We start from the raw sequence: 26,548 nt of genomic DNA, 5'->3' as shown, positions 1-26,548 counted from the left end.
GACTTCTGACGTCTGTGACCCTCTCTGCTTTTACACTGAATTCATTTTTCGAAATAAAAAAATTGGGGCGGATTTTCCACTCTGCCAACAAAAAAAAAGGAATTGTGGTAGTGATACCAGACGGAATAATGGTAGTAATACCATGAGCTTGAAGATACAATCAATATCAGTCGCAAGGGTGAGGCTCAGTGACCACACCCTAGCTACAGAATCACAATTGCAAAAAGTCATGGTTACCAAAACAGTCACTGAAAGAGGAGAAAGGAGGACAGAATTCAGGACAAGAAAACATTTCAGAGGGACGGAGGGAGAATGAGAAGGGGAAAGAGAGGGGAAGAGAACAGGCGGGACAAGGAGGGACGGAGAGACCGACAGACAGCGATGAGGGTAAGCGGCACCCCAGTTGATTTTCGTTGACATTTTTGCTAAAAAAAACAGCGGGCCGCTCCACCGGCCACCTCCGCGGTCACAGCCGCGCTCTCACCTGCGGCAGGACTGTGATGACACACTGCGCCGGGAGGTGAGAGGCGATGTGGGCCACCATCTCCCAGGGCAACGACAGCAGCCCTGTCCCTTCACTGGATGGTGAGGGGCCTGCTTCCTGGGTTGCTAGCTGGTGGGGGGGCCTGGCATGCAAAACAAGGGAGACTGTGTTACCAGTGAGGTGATGGCAGGACATGGCACTACAGAAAGGCAGATTATAGAAGAGGGAATTGAGAATCCCTCTTGAGTGGTGAATGGAAAAATTAATATAATGCTGTCATATTCTAAATCTATAATGCTGTCATATTTAATATTAACATGTAATATTAGCATGCACTGTAGGCTCTGGCCTATGTCCCCCGAAATATGTTATCTGCTAGAAAAGTGAATGAAGTCAATAAATAGATGAATGAATAAATGAAGTCGGTGATGAGAGAAGGGAGGAATGGGGAGACTGACCCCTGTTGCTCCTGTTTGAGAGCCTCATTGTGTGCCACGTTCAGTGGGGCGAGTCGCCCTGCTCTCCCCACCGCGCTCCCCGCTTTCAGCTCGCTGAGCTCCGCCTCCGCTTCCTCTTCCTCCAGGCGGCCCCAAGTCTCCGACATCCAGGCACCTACCGGACAGCGAACAAGAGATATCGACACCTCTGCGCTCTCACCAGAAATCACGAATTGACACTGCTGCACGTGTCCTTTTGTCTTTCGAATGCAGTCATGCGATGGATGATGTAGTTCGTTGCACACGTTCCTTTTTGAAATTATGGTACAGTTTATGTCAGAATTCATAAACCTACACACTTTGTTTTGTAAATTGTTGTCATTAGAACGTCTCAGTAAATTCACGTGAGGCAATGCCGAAAAGGTAACGAGAAAATGACATCAACATGTCAGTGTAAATGAAAAAGGATGACAGCAAGCCATCCACAAAACATATCGCAGTCAAACAAACCTACCTGTTAATACTTTCCGTGTTATTGATACTTCATTACGAAAAAGATGCTACGGTTGCTGTGACGCGTATTCATTAAACAGTGAACACGTTGCTAGCTAGCATTATTCATACCTTCAGGCTTCACTGTAAGTAAGGTTAAACTGTGACAGACAAGACAAACATTATGCTTGCTTCTAGCCAATTTGGTTCCTTTCTTTAGTAGGATCACATAAATGAGCACAGATAGTTCTTTTAATTATAAATTTCAACCGGCCGTTTTAGGTAGCACAAAAAGGAGTAGTTATATGAATTGGAGCTTCTTGTCAATCTGCCCACAACCAGCAATCTGATCTTACAATAGCCATCCGCCAATTTACAGTTGCTTTTCAAATATGTTTTTTTCCGGCGCGCACAATTTGACGTCATCAACCTGCTGCTGGTCGACCAAAACGAAAGCAGCCCATGGTACCTTCTTTCCCGCATGCAGTCTCTGAAGGGGGGGGGGGGGTGAACTCTTTTCTTTAATGAGTCAATTTAAGTTCTTAATATACCCCTATCTTTTTTTCTCTCCCTTTTGATACGATTTAAACGATCGTTTTGGTAGATTTGATTGATTATTTTGATGGCTCAACTTGCAATATCTACGTTTACAATATTGATGTAATATCAAATGTGCCTTCATTGTTTGTACATAAATTTCCTTCCCGCAGTGTCGCCTGGAAGGCAGCGGGTTCAGATCAACCTACCACAGATGTGTTTTTTATCAAAACTATTTGCATCCATGTTAATGAGCTATAGTTTGCAAATCTGTCGCTATTAAGTTTTCTAGAAAGCTGCTGCCTTCCAGGCTTAATTGAGGTAGGGGAAGTAACGTTAATTGCTCACAATCATGGCCAGCTGGGTAGAAATACAAATATTGTATTCGTAAAGAACATACTCTTTCCAGAAATTAGAATTGTTCAACCAGTTACAACTTATCTTCTTTTTTTGCCAACACTGCTTCGAAAAGTGATTTTCACCTGGTAGTAAGGTAATATAGACTTATAGTGACTGCGTTACTTTCAGGTGGGACCATAACATGGACTCAAGAGGAGCAGTTCATGAGATCCAAGAAAAATACAAAATCCTCCTGTTCCTGGAGGGCGTTTGGGCCCAGATAATCAACTTCATAGGCAATTCCAGTCCTAGGATTCCAATGGTGGTCCTCAAATATATTTCTAAACAGTCTAGTTCATTTCATCATTAGTTCCAAGATCACGGCTCTATGGTCAAGCAGTTGTGAAGGAACAGGGTGCTGGTTTTGTTGCCCAAAGCTAGGCTACAAATTCAGGCTTACAGTATATGGGTAACACAAAATTATAATTATTGGGTGGATTTATAAACTTCATTAGTTCATTAGTTTGAAAGTTGTATTCCCATCCATGACATCATCCCAGTAATACAATACTGTCACCACTGATATGCACGTCTGTGAAAAAGCACATTAAAGACAGGTAAAATAATCCAGACAGACAAGATGCAAATTTGTTCCCAGCTTGGTAGAAAACCTTTTTTTTTATTTTCCATTCACAAAAAGAAAAATAGAAAGTGATTAAGTTTGATACATAAGTTAACATCCCACTTGCACTCAGTCGAGAAAAATACATCAATTTCATTCAGCAGACTTGAGACTGAAACAAGGTCCTACAAGTCTTACAATGTTTCCCTTATTCCCCAGGTATGCACCAAGCTAAATCCCCCTGACCCTCCCCCCCCTTTTAACAGTTGACTAAAATAAATGGTCCGCTATAAAACAACGAAACAAAAAAATTCTTTAAATAAAAAGAATGTTAATGGTAAGGGGGGGGGGGGGGGGAAGAAAAACAAAAAACTTTTGAAGTCCAAAAAAATTTGTGCATCTCTGCACAAAACTAAAATGTGAAAAACAAAAAATCTGAACAAAATAAATACAAAAATATTGAAAAAATAAATAAAAATAAAAAATCTCGTGAAAAAAAAAAAAAAACCTAACAAAAAATAGTGGAAATACATTTTTAACACTGGAGAATAAATTGGCTGTATTTTAAGATTGACTTATCACTTGTATAACAAGGTGGTTAACTTACTGCAATATTTTACACTGTGTGGGATGTTGGACCCCCAGTCCCACTAATGCGACACGTGGTGGTTGTGGTCTAATTCTTATTTGTGCATACCTGTCCCGCCCCTCCCGCCCCCAGAAAGACAGCCCTTCGGAGAAAATTCACCAACCAACACTTGCATATTAGTTTACCTATGGACACATCGCACACCAAGTCACCGATTCTTACACTGAGGGAATTCAGGTGAAGCAGTTTTACAAAAAAAAAGCGTCAAAATGGAGCCCGAATGTGGGCCTCGCCTGCACAAAACGCCTCGTATTTGATTCACAGTGATATAAAAAGCGGAAGTTCATATTCACGTTTCGGCGAAAGCCCAAAGAACCCATGGCATCTGTTACTTTGCTAAAGTGAAGCCCAGTCTTATCGATTAAAGCCATCCGAAGGCTGTCCCACAGCCGAGGCCTACAGTCCTTATTATCCAGAGTACAGTAATGAGCAATTTCAACAGCGCATTTCAATCATTGCTTTTGATTAAATGGTTTTCATTACACTGGGAGGCATCGTCACAGATATAATCTTTGTAATCTTTCTACAAAATGGCCTGGAAACCAATGTGACAAGTATCGATACTGAAGGTTTCTCCACAGGGTTGGCCCCCCTTGAAATGGCTGGTCACACGACCTCAGGGGGAAGGCCTGTGGCTAGCGGTTAGCGTCTGAAGGCCGCGCACATGCACTTACAGTGAAAAGCATGCTGAAGCACGCAGCGACCGGTTCCACATGCAGACAAGTCAAATGAAACCCAGAAACTTGACAAATACACACGGTGAGGTACTGACGAAGACTCCTGGACAGAATAACTTATCCGTCGACTTTAGGTTGATGGGGGGAGGGGGGGGGACGATAGATAAGCAACATTCCCATCTTTCAGATTAAGATCTACTGCATTAACAGCAGAGCGTGCCAGGCCTAATTGCCATGGCTACAGCTCTGAACAAGCCCAGACATGTCCCAACCGGCCTCACGCCCAGCCCAATCTGCGGCCGTTAAGTCAGGTACTGCGCGTACTTCTGAGGGACAGACCACCTTCATCTTCAAAACACACTGGAGCCTTCCGAGCGCTGCAAACACACGAACCGATTCTGTGAATTACGTTCCTTAAGACTGATTGGAAAAGCCTTTTACGGACAGTGGAAAACAGCCATCACCGCCACCCCAAAAGCCAGCGGTGACGAGGGCATGTGTAAGGAACAGGTCAGCCAAGCCCAAATTTGTGGGTTTCTCGGGAGAGCGGGACATTAACCCAAGCGCCCGTCAGGGTTCTCTCCAAAACAGTCTCGACCTTTGCCACAGACGGAGCCAAATTTCTGCAGACACTAACCATTCTGCGGAATCGAGCAGCGTTTACAATTAGCGTCTGCAGTATCTGGTTTTGTTGCGTTTTGGTCACAAGGCATGAGTACACGCTTGCTACAATTTCGCAAATGAAAATATATCTTAAAAGAAAGCTTGGTGGATTACCGTTGTATTAATTTTAAAGAGTACATAACATTTTTTTTCCTGAAAAGAAAGTGCATAACATCACAAAGCCCCTGGCGTAAATCTTTTTTAAAAATGTTTTATTACGATTTTTTTTCTTCCTTATTTTCTCATTTCCTTTAAGTCCATAGTAAATAAACAGAAAAAGCAGCAAAGATCTTTCACTACAGTATTAGTCTCGTAGCAGTGTGATTCTCCTGTAAGATCAACGTAACCTTGCCTGAATATGGCCTCATCAGCGGATTTTAGTCACGTAGAACTCCCTACACCCTATACTAATCCCTGCTTACCCCAACAGAGGTTAAATAAAACAGATTTCATAAGGGGGGGGGGGGGGGGGTGGGGGAGGGAAATCAAGCATAAGGTATCTTATTACAATAAGCGTCCTCAGATCCTGTGTAAATTTAGAGACAGAATTAATGGCAGACATTCTCAAATGACGCGCGATACGCACGCACAAAACGCGTCGCTTAAAAAAAATAAAAAATAAAGATGCGATGACCATTATGTGATCTCAACTTCTCTCATCCCCTTAACTAGAAAAACAAACTTGTATTCAAATTCTAGGCATTAGTCCCAAATTTCCTTTAAAAAAATTAAGGGGGAATCCACTACAATTAACCTTTTATCAGGAAAAACAAAAAATATATACGCCATGAAAGGGCCATAAACGGACCCAATATCACAGGCTCTTGGACCTATGAATGCTCGTGTATTAAGGACGCCATTTTGTTTATGTTCTTGTACTTCCCCTGTCTTAGATCATCTAAGAAATCGAAAGATTAAAAATTTGCACTCGTTTTCCCCCCGCGTTAACCTCAGTATGATTCTAAACTGAGTAACAGCACTCTGACCCACACAGCCTCTGCTGTGGATTTCCACTGTATCTTTACCAATATGTATACGCAAAATGTGCCTGGCTGACAGTAGCCTTTCTGTGCACGACTACCGAAATGAAAGCCTGCCGATTACAATTATTATTACAATAACGTGTGTGTGGTGTGTTAACCTGTGGTCGATTTAGGTTCTATCGTTGTTGCGGTCATGGACTCCCTCCCCCCTCCCGCCCTCCCTCCCCGCCTGCCTGACCGAGGGAGTGTCCCATCGTTGCGCTAGCCGCGAGTACAGAAGCCTACGACCCCGCCTGCCTACCTCCCTCCCGCTCCCTCCCTCCCTCCCTCCCTCACCCCCCCCCTGTCCGTTCCTTATCTGAGCATGTGGGATTTAGTCGGCGTCGATGCAGAGGATTGTCCCTCCCTCCCTCCCTCCCTCCCGTCCCCCCCTCCCACCCACCCTCACAGACACACGGGGCTTGGGGGTGGGGTGTCCGGAGGGGGCGGGCCAGTGGTGTCCCTCTCCCCCACCATCGGGGCAGTGCAATTACACAGAGCTGGATGAGTTTCCCAGTAACCCTCCCACGGGCACACCTGGAAACAGAGAGACAAGGCACACAAACTCAAAACACAATGTTTCTCAGAAAAACGTATTCAAACTCTCCATTCAAACGTGAATTCAGTCTAAGACTAGGCTTGTCCGTGAAACAGGCCCTAACAAAGACAACGTTGAGGACGTAAGAGTAAAAAGTTGGGAGACGTGTTGGTGAGAATTGGCGTGCTACCTTAAGCGGTGCCCCTTCAGGATTAACGCCGGCGGACAGGCTACACGCCGTAACAGGCCGACAGCCTCTCTTTCAGCAACGGAGGGAACTGCTCCGAAAACTGCTGCCAGTTCTCCTCTCCCACCTGATCCTTGAAGCCATGCAGGATCTGCAACAATACAGCGTACGTCAGCTCTACGTCCCACAATGCACTTCAGCTGGGCACAGCTCATACCCCACAATACACTTCAGCTCTACAGAGCTCATGTCCCGTCATCCACTAGTGCACTACAGAGTCAATATCCCGTATACATTTCAGCGCCACAAAATGATCGAGCCTGTTTTCAGAAACAGAATTCAGGTACACAGGCACAGAATTACCATTTTGTCACATCTGTAATTGCAGCAGCCACACCCCGCGCCCAAATCACCCACAAGCGAAGATGGCCTTTCAGATTTCTTGAAAGGCCATCTTTAGTGTGAATCGCAGTCCCTAGGGTTGAGCAATAAAACGCACATAACCACGCGAAGAAAATAAGCCGTGCACTGCAGCCCGCCGCTGGGCCGGGGCTCACCTTGTAGAACATGTCTCTCAGGTCGTCTTTGGGGCTCACCCAGGAGGCCACAGCATCGCAGAAGAAGATGAAGTCCTGCAGAGACAGGGCGCGGTGAAACACAACTATCCGACCGCCGTCCCCACCCAACTACCACCAGGGGCCAGTGTGATCGCTTTGGCCAGACGCGTAAAACTTCCCAAAAAAAAAAATAAATAAATAAATAAATAAATCGACCTTTCCATTCTGTGACCGACCGACCCCTGACCTCCATCCTCACCTGCACCACTCCGCCAGGGTTGACCCCGATCATCATGCAGATCCCGCGGAAGGCAGAGTCCTTCTCCTCGTTGTCACGGATATTACGCAAGGACGTACACCTACGGGGAGAAAGGCGTTTTCTTCAAATTAATAAAACGCACATGCTTCACATCAGAGGGGCAGAGAGAAGGCCTGTGTTTTCATATCAACTTTTACATTCCTGATGAGAGCAATAATCTACGCAAACTGAACTACAGCCAAAGACTGAACATGCATCCTTACCAAAACCTTTTACTCTAGGTTCCAATAGAGGTGAACCAGCATAGCATACCACAGTATATAACAGACGGCATAACTAGAGTGCCTGGCTGACATACTCCACCGGGAGAAAAATCTGTCCAGGGGCTCAGATACACCTGGGACAGGGAAGACCGCTGACCTCACGGACCATTCGTACAAGCGCTACATTAACAGGACCGGAGGAGACCGGGGTGGAGGCAGAGACTCACCAGGGACGGATGAACTGCGGCAACATGGGGGCCACCTCCTGAGGACACACGTAACCCAGCCGGCCAATTGTAATGGCTGTAAGAGACGGAGGGAGAGAAATATGGCTACTAAGGCAACGTAATGTCTGAAGTGGGGTTTGTCTGTTTTGAGTTCATCACATGTTAGGGGGTGGGGGGGGGTGGAAGACAGACACACAAAAAAAGAAAGGCAAACTGCATGTTCACTATTTTTCAGTAGACATCACCACCATCACTGCAGCCATTACCATGGCAAGGGGCCCAGTCCCTGCCACTCAAGGTACACAGAACCAGAACACGACCAGCACGACAAAAACCTCTCTCCATGGCTGAAACGAGATCTTACCCGTGTTTTCCAGCAGGGTTTTGGGCGTGTTGGGGCGGTTGATGATCTCCACCAGGTTGCTGAGGACCAGGCCCACATAGGGCTGCATCTCCGCTCCTGTCAGACACGCACAATGAGGAAGAGCCACCACCACCACCAGCACCATCATCATCATCATCATCATCATCATGCATTTAAATGGCATGACCTCTCCTGCCACTGCCCTACATCCTGACTCTGTGCTGATTCCGATTGCCTGGCTGGCTCCCCGCCCTCTCTCGCTGCCTAGCTCACCTGAACAATCGCCATTGTCCTTCCTCACACTCTCACCCTTTCCTGTAGAGACATTGCACACCATCACTACCCTGAACGCTCAACCAAACTGTACCTTAGTCCTCACTCCTGATTTCCCCCGCCTCCCCCTTTCTGATATCCCTATCCCTCTTGTCTAACCTCCCCCCCGCCCCCCCAAAAAAAATGATGACTATACGTTTAGAACAACACTTCATGTGTATTTTACGAGTTATGCTTTAACTTTAACATTAACTGGAAGAACCTATAGACTTGTAAGTCACTTTGGATTAAAGGCGTCAACCAGCTACACTTTCCACAACACTCAGCCCCGGACTCACCCATCTGCATGGAGATCTCCCCGATGGCCCAGGTGGCGTTATTACACACAGAGATGAACTCTGGGTTCAGGTTGGTGCCCAGGATCGGCATGAACTCCGCTGGAGACCAGAAGGAAAAGAAACCGTGAACTCCCCTAAAGCCACACACAGGAACACAGCTTTTCCACAGCCGCGCTTGCTCACGCAACGCTCACGCAACGCTCACGCAAACACAACCGCGCCTTCCAAAGCGCACACTCCACAATTCACCGTCTGAGGGGACCGTTTCACACACATTCTGCCACTGTGGACTATGGGGACCTCGCTGCAGAACTCACCGATGCAGGGCTTGACGTGTGGGAAGCAGGCCTTGGTCAGGTCTCCCAGCAGGGCGAAGGAGCTCTGCCTCACCTCAGGCATGGTGTCCTGCAGAGAACATACCAGAAGAGTTCGCTCGACCTGAGCTCCACAGCCACAGGGGCAACACAGCAACGCGGAAATAAGGGCCCCACATCTTCCACTGCCCGGGGTGGCATTACAGCAGGGATCAGATGATGTTGCTGCCACACACACACACACACACACACACACACCTGCATGCACTGGAAGAGCAGGGTCATGATGTTGCTGCCACACACACACACACACACACACCTGCATGCACTGGAAGAGCAGGGTCATGATGTTGCTGCCACACACACACACACACACACACACACACACACACACACACACACACACACACACACACACACACACACACACACACACACACACACACACACACACACACACACACACACCTGCATGCATTGGAAGAGCAGGGTCATGATGTTGCTGCGGGCCACCAGCTGGTCCACATGGCCCCCCAGGCCCTCGGCCAGGCCACTCAGCAGGTCCAGGGCCACAATCATGAAGTCCTTATCAGGGGCCTCGTACTGGTCCGGGTGCTGGTTGTACATCTGGAGGAGGTGGTGTCAAAATGACATTACAGGATAGATATGCACTGAAGCAGTTCAGGTACGGTATGACGTATGAAGCGTATGACTAATGCAGAAATAGGCAGCTCACAAAAACGGTTTGGTAGCTGATGTTAAGGGGTGTATCTCGGCGTGGGGTTTGGTAGCTGATGTTAAGGGACGCATCTCGGCGTGGGGTTAGGTAGCTGATGTTAAGGGACGTATCTCAGCGTGGGGTTTGGTAGCTGATGTTAAGGGACGTATCTCGGCGTGGGGTTTGGTAGCTGATGTTAAGGGACGTATCTCGGCGTGGGGTTTGGTAGCTGATGTTAGGGGGTGTATCTCGGCGTGGGGTTTGGTAGCTGATGTTAGGGGGTGTATCTCGGCGTGGGGTTTGGTAGCTGATGTTAGGGGGTGTATCTCGGCCTGGGGTTCGGCAGCTGATGTTAAGGGGCGTATCTCGACGTGGGGTTCGGCAGCTGATGTTAAGGGGCGTATCTCGACGTGGGGTTCGGCAGCTGATGTTAAGGGGCGTATCTCGACGTGGGGTTCGGCAGCTGATATTAAGGGACGTATCTCGGCGTGGGGTTTGGTAGCTGATGTTAGGGGGTGCATCTCGGCGTGGGGTTTGGTAGCTGATGTTAAGGGGCGTATCTCGGCGTGGGGTTTGGTAGCTGATGTTAAGGGGTGTATCTCGGCGTGGGGTTTGGTAGCTGATGTTAAGGGACGTATCTCGGCGTGGGGTTTGGTAGCTGATGTTAGGGGGTGTATCTCGGCGTGGGGTTTGGTAGCTGATGTTAGGGGGTGTATCTCGGCGTGGGGTTTGGTAGCTGATGTTAGGGGGTGTATCTCGGCCTGGGGTTCGGCAGCTGATGTTAAGGGGCGTATCTCGACGTGGGGTTCGGCAGCTGATGTTAAGCGGCGTAGGCGATGACTCACCATGGCCTGGGCGAGGGTCTTCTGCACCAGCGTGACGCAGCGCTGGTACACCGGCTCACAGTATGGCAGGAAGCCGCTCTGCAGCGCCGTGGCCACTGACGACAGGCACTAGGGGGTGACAGAGGGAGGGGGGGAGGGGGGCGGTCAGAAGGGGCCACTCTGCAGGCAGGAGTCTCACAGACGGGGGAGCACGCAACCTCCCGGGAAACAGAGAACGGGAGAGGGGTGCAGACACCTCACCTCCAGGAGGGGGAACAGGTCTTTGTCCTCGTCCTTCAGCTCGTTCCATTTCTGAATGAGGGGGGGCATCAGCTTCTGGATGTATTCCTGAGGGGGGGGGGGGGGTGGGAGACAGTCCAATGTGACTCGCACAAACAGATGGGAAGACAACCTAAAACATGACCAGGTCTTCTCGACGGAAAGACTTAAAAACAACAATGATTAGAACGATTAACGCCCGCACTTCGGGATCAAAAGCGAGGACAGAGCCGTATATTAGTCAGACGCTTATTAACCACGACTCGACCAAGAAATGGGATATGCTGGCTGTGGCCACAGCGGGTGAGACAGTATGAATACTGAAACATCACAGCTGATACTCAAGTGTAAAGCTGTCATCACTCCCAGGCGCACAGGGAGAAAAACGGAGGCAGATTCTGACCAAGAACAGGCTCGGTGACCTCACACAAAACCTCCAGAGGAATGACAAATACGGGGGTCCTACGGCTGGTGGAACTGACCGGCTGGTTGAGGTGGTGCCCCACGGAGTCGGCCAGCGTGCCGATGGCGTCGTACAGGATGAGCAGGTTCTTGTGCTGGTACTTCCCGAAGGCGAACACAAGCGTGTCCAGGATGAAGCTTAGGTAGGGCACCAGCTCCGTACAGGCCTCCTCCTCCAGAGTGGCGAACGCACTGAGGGACGGGAGAGGGAGGGAGGGGGAAAGAGAGGGGGAAAATAGAGGGAGGAACAGAGGGAGATGCAAACACCCAGGCAAATGTCAGAGAGGGCATCTCCATCAACTACAGTTTCAGGTAATGAAGAGCACAGACGTACAACTAACAGAGCCACTCACAAAGACAGAGACTCGGACGGACAGGCACACAGACTGAGACAGACAGACGGACGGAAGTACCTGCAGGCGGCCTCCTGCACCCGCTTGTTGCCGTCCAGGATGCGTTTGAGCAGCTCGGTCATGAGGGGTTTGAGGTGGGAGTCGGGCGGCTGGCTGACCACCCAGTGCGCGTAGCGGCTGAGGGTCCAGCAGGCGATGGAGCGCACCAGGGCCTTCTTATCGCACAGGCACTGGATCAGGTGCGGGATGAGCTCGGGCAGGTAGGGCACCATGCCCTGCATGCAGCCTGGGGGAAGAGCGCCTCGTTAACAGGGTCGCTCGGCCGCGAGACGGTCGCTTATTTAACCGGGTCACGTCCGTTGAGGTCGCGTTCGCTTTTGCAAGGGCACCCAGGGAGCAAGGGCAGCGAGAACAGTCGCAAGTGGGGCGAGAGGGAGAGAGAAAAGGGGTAAAGCCCCAGGAGCAGTTTTTGGGTTAAGGGCCTTGCTAAAGGGCCCAACAGCAGGGTTTGTTTATCTTTCAAGGACCCAACTTCATCCATCTAGATGAGTCACCACCCCTAATTCCCTGTATGCCTAACCAGCAACTCAAGTCCCACATCCTTCCAAGGCTACCATACCACCCCACACTCAACCACGTCCTGCCCACGGACACTGAAACTCAGCCAGCAGCAAAGGTCTTTATGAAGGACAAGGGAAGTTATTCTTAAACATTTCATTTTAAGCATATGCGCATTCTAAGATTATGGGAATACTGCAATGATTTTTCTTGGCAGATCCACTCAGACCAAACTCATGGACTGACCTTTTGGCCCGACAGTTGCCGGGAAACAGGGCACTGTGCAAAATATCCTCACACACCAAATCCAATTAGCCTTTATCCCATTAGCCGCATTAACGAGGTCGGTCATGAGGAGAAATGAGTCATGACTCAACACTGGGCAATAATGGAGAAACACCAGTCACAGCCTGGACGTCCCCAACACTGCAGCCCTCAGGGGCAGACTGCACCTCCAGAGAGAGGGGTCTGAACAGAACCGGGGCGATAACACAAAGCTGTGGCTCAGTGCGTCAGCTCAGAGCGTCGCAGAGGAAGAAAGAGGAGGGATGGACTAGACGACTGGCAAATCAGATCACGGCTTGCCCTAAACAGAGGGACAACCAGTGAGCTCTTCCATGTTCTTTTCTACGCTTTGGCGACGCAAGATGCGCCTTGTCAAGCCCAGAAAAACGTTTTTTTGTTTTTTATTTGAAAGAGGGAGAGACGATGGACAGAGCCCTGAGGAGCAGCTCACGCACAGGGACATGGACGGACGGACGGGCGGACTGACCTTCGGCGATGGCTCCCAGCACCAGGATGCCGGACTCCTTGATGACCCAGTCTGGGTGGAACAGCAGGCCCTTCAGCAGGGGCAGGAGGTGGGGCAGCAGGTCGTCGCGAAACACGTTGGCCAGGACGTCCAGGGCCGCCGCCGAACACTTACCTGTGAGGGAACACAGTCCACACCAGACACAAAATGGAGGAGGGCTTGCAGGTCATCAACCAGAGACGGCACAGAGGAAACCAGACAGACAGAGACTAGGCAAAATCAGACAGGCAGACGGACAGAAGTATAAACCAGACGGAACGACGGCACCATCCACACCAAGAACTAACGATCACGAGGCGAGCTTGCACACGGACGAACGGCAACGTTCTCCGAGTGCTCTCTCTGGGCCACGTCATCTGCATGCGACACCGGAGGGATGGATTTTGATTCACAGCGCCATTATCATTCATGCTGCTGGAGAAATAACAAAGGAAATCACTGGGAAAGTGATCCCCCCCCAAATATAGAGTTTGTCACCGTCGTTGCAGTTATAGCTGTGCCGTGGACTTGAGTTCGAGCAACTTTTTAAACATATTTATATCCATCGTTCTTGTTGCGGACAGGCCTTTACACCAGACAGACTGATGGCAGGTGAACCTTTATGGACGGACAGAGGGACAGAGGGACAGAGAGACAGAGAGACAGAGAGACAGAGGGACAGAGGGACAGAGGGACAGAGGGACAGAGGGACAGAGAGACAGAGAGACAGAGAGACAGAGAGACAGAGAGACAGAGAGACAGAGAGACAGAGGGACAGAGGGACAGAGGGACAGAGGGACAGAGGGACAGCAGGAGAAGTCGCAGGACAGACAGAGAGCAGGCTCGGTTCGGAGGCACTCACGCAGGTTCCAGTCGGACAGCGTGTCGTCGTCGTCGTCCTCGTCGTCCTCGATGTCCTCTCCCTCCTCGCCCCCGCCGCCCTCGTGCTGCAGGGTGACGGTGCGCGACTTGTGGAAGCGCGGCTTGATGTCCTGCTCGCTGTCGGGCACCGCCTCGTCCTCCTCCACGTCGCCCTGGAGACGGCACAGCCCGGCGTCAGCCTCACCTCAGCCAGAGCCCACAGAGACTGGGGGCTCGTCTTGGAAAAATGCACCAACTGGATATGTGCGTTTTTTAAAAAAAATTTTAATTTCTTTTTAATGGCTTGGTTTTCTTTCCCCCTCGTCACCGGCCCTGATAGCGGGGGTGTCAAACTCCAGTCCCGGAGGGCCGCCGTGTCTGCGGGCGTTTGTCGTTTCCTTTCGAATCGGCAGCCAACGAAGACATCGAGAACAAGCTGCGGGGACTCTAGCGAACGAGACTTCGATTTATAATCCGAGACGCGGCGAAAAACCGGCAGACAACGCGGCCCCGCCAGGACTGGAGATCGACACCCGGTTTCAGGAGCTCCGCCCGTCTCCAGTGGGTGGGACATGCTGGCTGTGGCCACAGCGGGTCAGACAGTATGAATACTGAAACATCACAGATCGTTCTCACAAGTCAAGTCGTCATCACTCCCAGACACACAGCCAGAGGAGATGGAGGGAGATTCTGACCGAGCAGAAGCGGATAAACAATCGACACTAATGACAAATGAGGTCACCGAGAAAGAAAAGCATTACTCTGTCTAGCATCACACTTTTTCAAAAAAAAAAAGGTTAAGTATATTTATGTGCATTTCCTGGAAATATAAGGCCAATGGTCAAAAGACAGGCAGTAAAGCGGGAGGCTCACCTTTAGCAAGATGATGTCGATCTCAGAGTACTTCATACCGTTCACCAAGATGGGAATAAGTCTGAGGAGAGAGTCCAGTTAGGATAGGCAGGGCAGCACATCTTAATTTATTACTGATACCCACACTGCCCACCGCAATACAGATGCTGTGCTCACTGCACACCGCAATACAGATGCTGTGCTCACTGCACACTGCAATACAGATGCTGTGCTCACTGCACACCGCAATACAGATGCTGTGCTCACTGCACACTGCAATAGAGATGCTGTGCTCACTGCACACTGCAATACAGATGCTAAACTCACTGCCCCAGACAGTAAAGATGCACAATATATGGCCCCACGCAGTAAAGATATTATACTCACAGCCCCAGAGTAAAGTACCTGTACTCACTGCCTCACACAGTAAAAAGGTACAATACACACCGTCTCCAGACTAAATACTCACGGCGTGTCAAGTAAAGACGTTACACGAGCCCAGAGTAAAGATGGCGTACTCACTGCACTAGGTGTCCTGCCAGGACCTCCTTGCAGATGGGCTGTTCTGCCAGGGTGAGCCAGAACTCGCAGGCCTCCAGAGCCACGTTCTCATCGGGGTCCTGTGTGCGCTGCAGCATGTACTGAGGGAGGGGGGGTGTGAACACAGGATCAGCCACCGTTCAAACAGGTCCATCAAGGGCTTGCTGCGAGGGGAAACTGGGCGTTTCACATCGCAGCCGCGGGAGGCACAGGCTGGCTCGAGAGGCACAGGCTGGCTCGGGAGGCACAGGCTGGCTCGGGAGGCACAGGCTGGCTCGGGAGGCACAGGCTGGCTCGGGAGGCACAGGCTGGCTCGGGAGGCACAGGCTGGCTCGGGAGGCACAGGCTGGCTCGAGAGGCACAGGCTGGCTCGGGAGGCACAGGCTGGCTCGGGAGGCACAGGCTGGCTCGGGAGGCACAGGCTGGCTCGAGAGGCACAGGCTGGCTCGAGAGGCACAGGCTGGCTCGAGAGGCACAGGCTGGCTCGAGAGGCACAGGCTGGCTCGAGATGCACAGGCTGGCTCGGGAGGCACAGGCTGGCTCGAGGCCACAGCGGGTCAGACAGTATGAATACCGAAACATCACAGCCGATTCTCACGTGTAAAGCTGTCATCACTCCCAGATAAACGTCGCAGAGAGAGAGAGCGAGAAAGAGAGAGAGAGAGCAGACAGGGAGAGAAAGATGAGTGAGAAAGAGAGGGAGGGAGGAGAAAGAAATTGAGATTGAGGGAGAGGTGGGCGGCAGAGTCCCACAGAGAGAAGGCGCATGAGCTGAAGCTCGTTTAACGTTCGGTACGAGGCCGGGCCGGGCTCACCTGTATGATGCTGTGCATGTGGGGGATGAGCCGGTCGATTCGGACCTCCAGCAGCATGACCAGAGCCCGACACACGTTCTTCCTCACCTCAGAGTCCTCGTCTGCAGCCAGCGCAAACAGGCTCTGAGAGGGGGGAGGGAGAGGGAGAGAGGGGGGGGGAGAGAGAGAGAGAGAGAGAGAGAGGGGGGAAGAGAGAGGGAGAGGAAGAGAGGGAGAGAGGGGGGGGAGAGGGAGGAGAGGGGGGAGAGAGACAGAGAGGGAGGGAGAGGGAGAGAGAGGGGGAGAGGGGGGGAAGAGAGAGGGAGAGGAAGAGAGGGAGAGAGGGAGAGAGAGAGAGGGGGAGAGGGAGAGAGAGAGAGGGGGGAGAGAGAGAGAGAGGGAGGGAGAGGGAGAGCGAGAGGGGAGAGGGAGAGAGAGGGGGGAGAGGGAGAGAGAGGGGGGAGAGGGAGGGGGGAGAGGGAGAGAGGGAGGGAGAGGGAGAGAGAGAGGGGGGGAGAGAGAGGGGGAGAGAGAGGGAGAGGAAGAGAGGGAGGGGGGGAGAGAGAGGGAGGGGGGAGAGGGAGAGAGAGGGGGAGAGAGAGGGGGGAAAGGGAGAGAGAGGGGGGGAGAGAGAGAGGGGGGGAGAGAGGGAGGGGGGGAGAGAGGGAGGGGGGGAGAGGGAGAGAGAGAGGGGGAGAGAGGGAGAGAGGGGGAGAGAGGGGGAGAGAGGGGGAGAGAGAGGGGGGGAGAGGGGGGGAGAGGGAGAGAGAGAGAGGGGGAGAGAGAGAGGGGGAGAGAGAGAGGGGGAGAGAGGGGGAGAGAGGGGGAGAGAGGGGGAGAGAGAGGGGGGGAGAGGGAGAGATAGAGAGGGAGGGAGGGAGGGAGAGAGAGAGAGGGGGGAGGGGGGGGAGAGAGAGAGGGAGAGAGGGAGGGGGGGAAGAGAGAGGGAGGAGGGGAAAAGAGGGGGAGAGGGGAAGAGAGAGGGAGAGGAAGAGAGGGAGTGGGGGAGAGAGGGAGAGAGAAGGGGGGGAGGGGGAGAGAGAGAGGGGGGAGAGAGGGAGGGGGGAGAAATGGTTACAGTCAGCACAGGAGTTAATGCGGCAGACACCTCCACATCAACACCAGTGCTCAACACCCACCTCGATAAAGGTGTCAATGTTGTCCATCAGGGCCTGAGCTCGACCAATGATGAACTGGTTTACACAGGCGATGGCGTGAGATCTAGAGGGAGGAAAGGGTGGAAGTGTCATTAAATGAGTACATGGGTACTAGGACAGAAAACCACTGGCTTAATGGATTACCTATACAAACACAACTTATGACGCTATGGAGGCCAACGCCTGGGTACTGAAGACCAGCTATAATGAAGATGAGCAACACACAGGTATCTAAAATGCAAGGTGTGTGCTTTCCCCCAATAAAAAAATAAAAATAAAAAAAATGTATTGAAGTGTACACTATGGTGACATCACCAGAATTCAATCCAATAATGAAGTGTGTGGCAGGACTGGTGCAGAGGGGGGGGATCCCTGGGGCGCTCCTCACACACCTGATCTTGGCGCTGCAGTGCTTGAAGAACTGCAGGAATTTGGGGATCATGATGTTGAGGGGTCGGTTGAGCGCGTCACTGTCCAGGAGCTCAGAAGAATCCTCACAGATCTTCTGCAGAGCCCCGAAAGACCCCTGAGAGCAAGACACCGGGCTGGGATCACATAATGCTCTCGGAGGACTTCAATTCGTGAACCTTCGATTCATTTTGCGAGTACACTGAACGGAAAATTGAAATTGGAACGGGATTACAAAAAGGAAGAGTCAAACTGCAGAGAGGAGGAATCAAACCCAGAGCAACAGATGATATAGACAGGAAGAGTGCAACTCGGTCACAGTTGAAGAGACACAGAAAGAAGTCTAAGCACAGAGCAAGAGCAACACAGACCTCGTCCCACCGAGTGGATCAGACAGTATGAATACATCCAACATCACGGATAATCATGGGCTTGGGATTGTCCATCACATCCAGACACGGGGTTGTACAGACCAGGTCAGAGAGAGGGACGATGATGAATGGAATGAAGGGGGGGGGCTGACAGAGGGTGAAAGGTAGCGTGTGACAAGGGAACGACCTCTGACCTCGCAGGTGTTGTAGTCCTCAGAGTTGAGCAGGTTGCACAGCTGTGGCAGGAGCTCTGGCCAGGTCTGCAGCTCCCCTTTAGAGGCGATGGTCGTGATCAGGATACCTGGGAGACAGACACACAGACAGACGGACACAGACACACGGGGGAGACAGACGGATACAGGAGAGACAGAGAGACAGACACACAGGAGAGACGGGCAGACACACAGGAGAGACGGGCAGACACACAGGAGAGACGGGCAGACACACAGGAGAGACGGGCAGACACACAGGAGAGACGGACAGACACACAGGAGAGACACACAGACACACAGGAGAGACACACAGACACACAGGAGAGACACACAGACACACAGGAGAGACACACAGACACACAGGAGAGACACACAGACACAGGTTAGGAAACTGGGCACAGCCAGGCAGCCAAATACACAGCCAGGGAGCACTTGCGCACCCCCCCACCCTCAGAAACACAGACAGGCGCTCTCAGGATCAGACAGTATGAATACAAACACCATCAGTGAGAATCAGCTGTCAGTGTGTACATCATCTCCAGAGAGAACACCACATGGCATGTAGCATCATGGATTTTGGAACTGGGCTCTCGCGAAACGGAGGACCGTCGTTTCAATCGCCCGGTGGAGCACTGCTGTGGTCACCTTGAGCAAGGGATTTAGCCAGAACTCAGTCGATCATACAGTCGCGTCGCCGTGAATACGTGCCCGTGACTCTGCCCAAGAGCGCAATCATGCAGGGCAAAGGGGAGGTGGTTTCACACAACCCCACCAATCACACAATGTAAAAAAAGGACAGGGAGAGTCCCAGGGAACAGAAGGACTCGCAACGTAAAAGGACAGGGAGAGTCCCAGGGAACAGAAGGAGCAGAAGGACTCGCAACGTAAAAGGACAGGGAGAGTCCCAGGGAACAGAAGGAGCAGAAGGACTCGCAACGTAAAAGGACAGGGAGAGTCCCAGGGAACAGAAGGAGCAGAAGGACTCACAACGTAAAAGGACGGAGAGTTCCAGGGAACAGAAGGAGCAGAAGGACTCACAACGTAAAAGGACAGGGAGAGTCCCAGGGAACAGAAGGACTCACAACATAAAAGGACAGGGAGAGTCCCAGGGAACAGAAGGACTCGCAACGTAAAAGGACAGGGAGAGTCCCAGGGAACAGAAGGAGCAGAAGGACTCACAACGTAAAAGGACAGGGAGAGTCCCAGGGAACAGAAGGAGCAGAAGGACTCGCAACGTAAAAGGACAGGGAGAGTCCCAGGGAACAGAAGGAGCAGAAGGACTCACCGATGGTGGCGCGAATGAGGGGAGAGGGGTCGCCGATGTTGTTCAGACACTCGCGCTTGATGAAGTCCGCCACTGGCGGGGGGAAGTTCTGGTAGTGAGCCTTAACATTGTTCTTCAGTATTAGACCGCTGAGAGAGCGCGTGGGCTCGTCTGAGAGAGGGATGGAAGGAGGGATTGGAAACAGAGGAGGGGGGGGGGGTCAAAGGGAGGAGTGGAAGAACGGCAAGAGGAAAGGGGGAGAAATGCAGAAGCGAAGGGTGGAAACAGTGAGAGAGACAGAGGGAGGAATGCAGCACAGGAGTGGGAACAGAAGAATGCCAGAGAGCAAGGGGAAAGGGGGGGGGAAAGAAAAACAAAAAGTAATTTTAAAACTCAACAGAAACATCGAGCTTCCAGAGGTAATCATTGTAATGTACCACTGCTGGGGCGCTTTTTAAAAGCAAATTATACAAAGATACACACATTGCAATTGACACCCTCATTCAGTTCTCAAATTCTGCTCAGAAACCTGTAATATTCACCTGACCTGCTATCGGAAGATTCAATACAAAATAAATGAAACCGTTTCAGCTTTAAATTGATCTGATTTGTTCCTTTTCAATTAAGGCTTTGAACAGGTAGTTTGCCCTTGATGTCCAACTATGGAAGGATCGGATAAAGAGGCAATCTGCTTCTAGACGGACACACTAAAGTCTGCAGTCTTCCCACTGCAGCCCAGCTGCACACCCCCGAAGCAGAAGCCCCAAAACATCAATGCGTGTGTGGAGGCACAGCACGTGCAGTTACAAGCAATGCTAATGGGCAAGGCGGGAGGCGCTAGCATTCTGGCTAACGGCCTCAGCACCTATGACATTCCACACAAGCAGCCAGATGCATGTTTGGCCCATTTCATTTGCTATAAACCAATGAGGTCCATCACATTTATATCTACCATTACACACCTTGCCGGCCTCTAGAGCTGGATTCATCCTGAGAGTTTTTGCTCACTACTGTTCGATCAGGGAGGTAAATGACAAAGCAGGACTACAGAGTTATCTGGATAAATTCAGAGCAAAGCCAGGAACAGCTTATTTTACGTCAAACCACTTTCCAGTTTTTGAAGGCTTCCAGGTGCAACTCTGAATTCACCCGGCTAACTTAGAAATCCTGCTTTGTGACACACCCCCAGATCAGCCGTTTGCTCTTATGCTACTCTCGGTGTGAAACCGCAACGAACCAATGCCTGCATCAAGGTCCATTACTTTAGCTGTACGCCACAGCTCCAAGATCAGAGCTGGCTGCACTTCTCCCAGACACAAAAGCGCAGGAAAAAAGGAAAGCAGTTTTACCCTGCGGCGTTTCCCCTTCCTCTTTATACTTTGTAAACTTTTGCAACAGGCACCGAGACGTACAGCTCTTCCGCAACAAGAAAGCTGAAGAAATTTCTACCTTCGGTTTTGAGTCTGGTGAGGACGAAGATGAGATAGTTGTTGAAGTCGGGGTACTGGTTCAGCTGTTCCAGTTTCTGGCAGCGCTGTTAAGGACAACTTACAACATACGAGTTCACATCCTATTCCTCACACTTAGGAATGCCAAATGCTGCATGAGTAATGCAGGCTGACTAATCTCACACACAGTAAATACTGCGACAGAGAAAAAAGCAGCAGTGAAGCACTGGCAAACTGAAGCCCAGGTCAGTCAGAACAAAGATTTGCGACATGACAAAACAGTTTTTGAATGCTGCATGAGTGCAGTTGCAGCAGTATGAACTACCCATCTCAGAACGACTAACGCCACTGCAGGCGATTAAACTTGCATGTGGGAAGTTTTAGCTAACAAAGTGTCACCAGTTGCAGTTTGTTGCATGACAAATCTTTGGCCTGAACAGGGCTTAAAAGTACACCTCAGCTACAACCTGCTCAGGGCCTCAAAACTAATTTATTTTTGCTTCCTTCGCCACATCTACACAGCGACAGTGACTGTCACCACTGGTTATTTGTTTTCAAACTATGAAGTACAACACCATTCCGCAGATACCTCAAAAACAAGATGACTGCAGCTGAGGTAAATAGCAATGCAAGTGCTTTTGGATTCTAGTCATGCCCAGGCTAGAGCACTGCCTGGGACTAAGGGTTTGCACTAGCTTCTTCAACAAAACCAAAAACCGCACAAGACACCACACCCTCCCCCAGCAACAGAGCAGAGGAGGGGGATTGTGCATGAGGTTCAAGGGGGGGGGGGGGGGGTCAGATTAACATGTACATTTTCAATTAAAATACAAATTCAAGCACAAGAAACATGAACTCCCCGCCCATCCCTGTCCTTAGTCGCTCCACCCCAAGGGCCTGTAAGCAGACGTATGAGGATACTTGTTGCACAGCTCTCTGTGTGGCTGTGCTGGGAGACTGCGAGTCCTTCAGGAGCTGGAGAACCTGCTGAAGTCCCTGCTCGTCTGGCTGCCACTCCATTCTCGGCTCTGCAAACACACAAGCGCAACATTCAGTGCCCGGGAAAGCAATGCATGACGCCGGCCATCACATCCAAGCCTCCGAGTCTTATCATCACGCTCGCAAACCACATGTAGACTGCAGGCGAATTCATTTAGCAGTTTCACATTTCTGCCTGGTCACACACACCCTTGAGACAGACAGAGGGGAAAACAGTGTAGACTGAACAGCATCTGGGCTAATTCAGAAAGTGCGTTTTAATAAGGAAAGGCTGAATAAATTAATATTTCGAAACTGAAGTAAGTGATAAACACTGTTTTGATTCAAGGGCATTAATGCGATCACAAGTGTTCGAATGCTAGGTAGGTAACGTATATTCGCGAAATCCTACTTATTTTACTAATTTAATTAATAAACGCATACATTTAATCACACTACAACGACCAATTAAATTAACGTTACACAAGCACAGCTAACAGCATTTGGCAACGTTTAAAATACGGACGCCGGTCGGTAGCTGGACGATTTATCCTGCAAGCTGGATATAAATATTTTCGATTGGCATACATGCACATGGTCGGGGCCTGGGGAATCGCGTGTGCAGGATCGTGGTGTAACTACTAGCAAGCGCTATGTGGCTAACGTTAAATTCAAACAAACCGTGACAAAATCCCTGCTCTCTCAGTCTGCCGACGCCTGGGCATGTGCGGAATCGGATTGGGTCGGAAAAAACATGCCAGATTTATCGAACACAAGGAGCAAAATCTCTCTATGACCCGGCTTAACCACCGTAATCCTGCCCCCACCCCCACACCAGCCGATTTGCTTCCGATTCTTCGAGACGAACCGCTAGCTAGGTAGCCAAGCAGCCAACAAGAGGACCACCTTGAATAAAAGTCGAACCATACCTCAGTCTTAAACCTAACGTTAGCCGTTAGGTGGCAACAGCTAACAGTTTTCAGTGACCATCTAACTTTACAAAAGCATGAAACTACAAGGCAGAGTTGGCTAGCTAACGTTAGGGAGTCGAACGTTAGTCACGCCAGGCTAACATTAGCTAGCGGCCAAATTTAATGGATTATGGTGGCTAGCTAGCTAACCATGTCTTATTGCCAAAGGAAGTAACTAGCTACCAAGTAATCTAATGCCTGGCTAAATGTCAAAACGCATAGATATCTGATAATTCGATCCAACACAACTAGCTAGTTTCGCTAACTTTTACTTATTAAATTTTACTTAGCTGCCAATGCCAACCCCAAACGTAATAGCTAATTTACCTGTAACCAACCGCCTATTAAACTACGATGGTCCCCGGCTTCGGCGCCAAGCAAGGCCAGAGCGGCCTCCTTTTTATTATCCAGCAGGCTGACTAACTACTTCAGCCTGCGACAATCAGACTGCAGATCTTAATATGAACCGGACACTGAATCTATAACATACGATGACAATGAAAGTAAACCCCGTTGAAATAAACTAGGACCAGAGTTGAGAATTCACGAGCGCCTTTTAACCACTGGCCCCTCTCCTCTCTGTTCTCTTTAAAGTAGCTAAGTTAGCTGAGATTGCTAGCTAGCAAGCTACACGCCAATGCGATTTTGAGAACAACGACATTAGTCTTTAACGTTACCTGAAGTTATCTCAGACGTCTGATCTCCTTTTTGTCGTCGTGGTGTCTCGCCCGCGATTAAACAACGGTGATTGTGGTAAAAACGGAGGCCGTTACCAAAATTCCACGGTTTCTCTCAAAAGCCGCGGCCGCTGTCTCGTGCTCGCTCCCGAGTGCCGCGCTCCGGTTTGGAATGAAGAAGCGCGGTGGCGTGAGCTCCCCTCAACCCCGCCTGTGACCAGCGTCGGCTTCCGTAAGACGTTATTGGCCAATCATAGGGGCAACATGTAAAATTATTCAGATGTTTTAAGTCATTATTTTGTATTGCTAATATATTGTATCATCTTGGCAAAATGTGCCAAGTTTTATAAATATTAATATACCTTGCTATACCTTTATCATCTATGTGGGAAAATGTAATTTCACAAATTTGCCAATAAGAAACCTAATTTTACAGGGTTATGAAATTAATTCAAGCAGTACATTAATACCTTTTTTAAAGCATCATAAATCGTTATGGCCTGTAAATCTTATAATGTATTTATATACCACATATTTATATTCCCCTGGAATTTATGTTGTTTTGTACTGTATTGTTTTTGAAAATCATTCAATAATAAAAAAAAAATAACAATAAGCAAAGATTTTACATGAAAGGCTCAGCTGTTTCCACATGGAGACCATGACCTTGTTATTTTTTATCTCAATATTTCCTGATGCGGTTCGGAAAACAGCTTGGTTGTTACCTTATAGATACTGTGTATCAAATACTTTCAAATACATTCATCTTAAAATACTGCACAAAATATACATATATATAATGTATGGTGTCAGTTCTCTATGGTGTCAGTTTTGATTTCTTATTTATTTTGCTCCCTGAAATTTCAGATATACTTACAACATGTTACAACGTGTTAGTTCTGTGCGTTTTTTTATTCCTGCCGTGATGAAATAAACCCTATAAAAAAGAATGTAACTTACATGACATTACTTAAACAAGAGTTTGTTGGATTTCCTTTCATTTACCATGTTTATCACATTTTTGGCTTTTTGATTTTATATTTGTAAATATATTGAAAATGTAAATATAATTATATATTTCACATGCATTGGAAAGGCGTTGGCGGCACGGATGGTGCAGTGGGTAGCACTGCCGCCTCACAGCAAGGAGGTCCTGGGTTCGAATCCCCGTCGGCCAGGGCCTCTCTGTGCGGAGTTTGCATGTTCTCCCCGTGTCTGCGTGGGTTTCCTCCGGGTACTCCGGTTTCCTCCCACAGTCCAAAGACATGCACGTTAGGCTGATTGGAGAGTCTAAATTGCCCGTAGGTATGACTGTGTGAGTGAATGGTGTGTGTGTCCTGCGATAGACTGGCGACCTGTCCAGGGAGTATTCCTGCCTTTCGCCCAATGTATGCTGGGATAGGCTCCAGCCCCCCTGTGACCCTGATCAGGATAAGCGGGTTCAGATAATGGATGGATGGATGGATTGAAAGGCGTTACTGAAATATATGAAATGGCCAATTTTTACCTATTTTGACATGCATTGGAAATGCATCTTAAAATACATTAAAAAATGTTTGTGAATTGTATTTTTGTCTGTATGTGAAAACATATTATTTGTCTTTTAGCCAGGTTCCTCCATGCTGCGGTTGCAGATACTTCTCAGAATATGCACTCACGATATTGTTCAATGGTAGCTGAATGCAAAAAGTCCGAAATGTTCAAAAAAATGTTTACGTTGGGCACGCCGACAGCACTGGGCAGCACATTTACATTATCGTCTACATGACGATACAGGTGCAGCCTGTTCCCAGTCATGTACCTAAACCACTACACTACAGGCCGCCCTATATATAAATAATTATGAAAGTGGCTGACAAATATGGATATGCAGCTATATACAGTACAGTATGCTGACTGTCTTTGAGAGCACAATTTTTACCATCAACCTGATATAAAAAAATGTAAACCTCATTGCTTATGCCAGAGCATGTCTATTAATATTTATTCTACAAATACGTATATTATATACAGTCCTGTGCAAAAGTTTTAGGCAGGTGTGAAAAAATGCTGTGAAATAAGAATGCTTTCAAAAATAGAAATGTTAATAGTTTATTTTGATCAATTAACAAAATGCATGAACAGAAGAAGTGAATGAACAGAAGAAAAATCTAAATCAAATCAATATTTGGTGTGTCCACCCTTTGTCTCCAAAACAGCATCAATTGTTCTAGGTATACTTGCACAGTTTTTGAAGGAACTCGGCAGGTAGGTTGTTCTAGCCACAATTTCTCTGTGGATTTAGGCAGCCTCAAATGCTTCTGTCTCTTCATGTAATCCAAGACAGACTCGATAATGTTGAGATCAGGGCTCTGTGGGGCCATACCATCACTTCCTGGCCTCCTTGTTCTTCTTTACACAGAAGATGGTTGTTAATAACATTGGCTGTATGTTTGGGGTCGTTGTCCTGCTGCAGAAATTTGGGGCCAATCAGATGCCTCCCTGATGGTATTGCATGATGGATAAGTATCTGCCTTGAGGAGCATTGAGGAGACCATTAATTCTGATCAAATCCCCAACTTCATTTGCAGAAATGCAGCCCCAAACTTGCAAGGAACCTCCACCATGCTTCACTGTTGCCTGCAGGCACTCATTCTTGTCCCGCTCTCCAACAAACTGCCTTCTGCTACAGCCAAATATTTACAATTTTGAAATACATGGACCCCTGTCGCAATGAACCCTCCCATGCCCTGGGAAATGCCATCGGCAATTGCACGTCACCCGCCACTGTCGGCACTGGCAACGACATC

At 49.4% G+C, this 26,548-nt stretch overlaps 2 protein-coding genes and 3 non-coding genes across 5 annotated transcripts in view; all 5 read right to left on the bottom strand.

Annotated features, from left to right (window-relative positions):
• The window catches only part of fbxw9 (F-box and WD repeat domain containing 9), a 6,707-nt gene extending 4,898 nt beyond the window's left edge, over nt 1–1,809 (bottom strand). Inside the window, exons 1-3 of the mRNA XM_061224626.1 lie at nt 1,436–1,809; nt 943–1,096; nt 485–626 (exon numbers count right to left, since the gene is read on the bottom strand). Coding sequence (XP_061080610.1) covers nt 485–626; nt 943–1,088 — 288 coding nt within the window. The 5' untranslated portion in view covers nt 1,089–1,096; nt 1,436–1,809. The remainder of the gene's footprint in view (nt 1–484; nt 627–942; nt 1,097–1,435) is intronic.
• Nucleotides 1,810–6,324: 4,515 nt separating this feature from the next.
• Nucleotides 6,325–23,916, bottom strand: LOC133114373 (transportin-2). The gene is made up of 25 exons (XM_061223684.1): nt 23,760–23,916; nt 22,055–22,161; nt 21,135–21,210; nt 19,707–19,856; nt 18,404–18,510; nt 17,823–17,956; nt 17,413–17,494; nt 16,295–16,417; nt 15,462–15,580; nt 14,961–15,021; nt 14,089–14,260; nt 13,209–13,361; nt 11,939–12,164; nt 11,546–11,717; nt 11,046–11,132; nt 10,806–10,913; nt 9,711–9,869; nt 9,246–9,333; nt 8,929–9,027; nt 8,318–8,413; nt 7,954–8,029; nt 7,464–7,563; nt 7,205–7,279; nt 6,651–6,798; nt 6,325–6,459 (listed from the first exon to the last, which is right to left on the bottom strand). The coding sequence occupies exons 2-24, from the start codon at nt 22,151–22,153 to the stop codon at nt 6,691–6,693; spliced, it is 2,670 nt and encodes an 889-aa protein (XP_061079668.1). The 5' UTR covers nt 22,154–22,161; nt 23,760–23,916; the 3' UTR covers nt 6,325–6,459; nt 6,651–6,690.
• LOC133115622 (small nucleolar RNA SNORD41) lies at nt 14,678–14,747 on the bottom strand. The gene has a single exon (XR_009705795.1). It is a non-coding gene; the product is annotated as a small nucleolar RNA SNORD41 (small nucleolar RNA).
• LOC133115623 (small nucleolar RNA SNORD41) lies at nt 16,032–16,101 on the bottom strand. The gene has a single exon (XR_009705796.1). It is a non-coding gene; the product is annotated as a small nucleolar RNA SNORD41 (small nucleolar RNA).
• LOC133115621 (small nucleolar RNA SNORD41) lies at nt 18,895–18,963 on the bottom strand. Its single transcript, XR_009705794.1, has one exon. It is a non-coding gene; the product is annotated as a small nucleolar RNA SNORD41 (small nucleolar RNA).
• Nucleotides 23,917–26,548: the final 2,632 nt, after the last annotated feature.

This window comes from Conger conger, chromosome 16 (assembly GCF_963514075.1).
Source record: "Conger conger chromosome 16, fConCon1.1, whole genome shotgun sequence".
NCBI classification, from domain to species: domain Eukaryota; kingdom Metazoa; phylum Chordata; class Actinopteri; order Anguilliformes; family Congridae; genus Conger; species Conger conger.
The sequence above is the reverse complement of the archived record's forward strand: the minus strand, read 5'-3'. Positions and strand labels throughout refer to the sequence as shown.

Coding starts and splice junctions, on each gene's coding strand:
- LOC133114373 (XM_061223684.1), bottom strand. CDS start 22,153: ATGGAGTGGCAGCCAGACGAGCAGGGACTTCAGCAGGTTCTCCAGCTC. Junction 17,495..17,822: donor CACTGCAGCGCCAAGATCAG/GTGTGTGAGGAG, acceptor TCCTCCCTCTAG/ATCTCACGCCATCGCCTGTG. Junction 6,799..7,204: donor TGAGAGACATGTTCTACAAG/GTGAGCCCCGGC, acceptor GTATTGTTGCAG/ATCCTGCATGGCTTCAAGGA.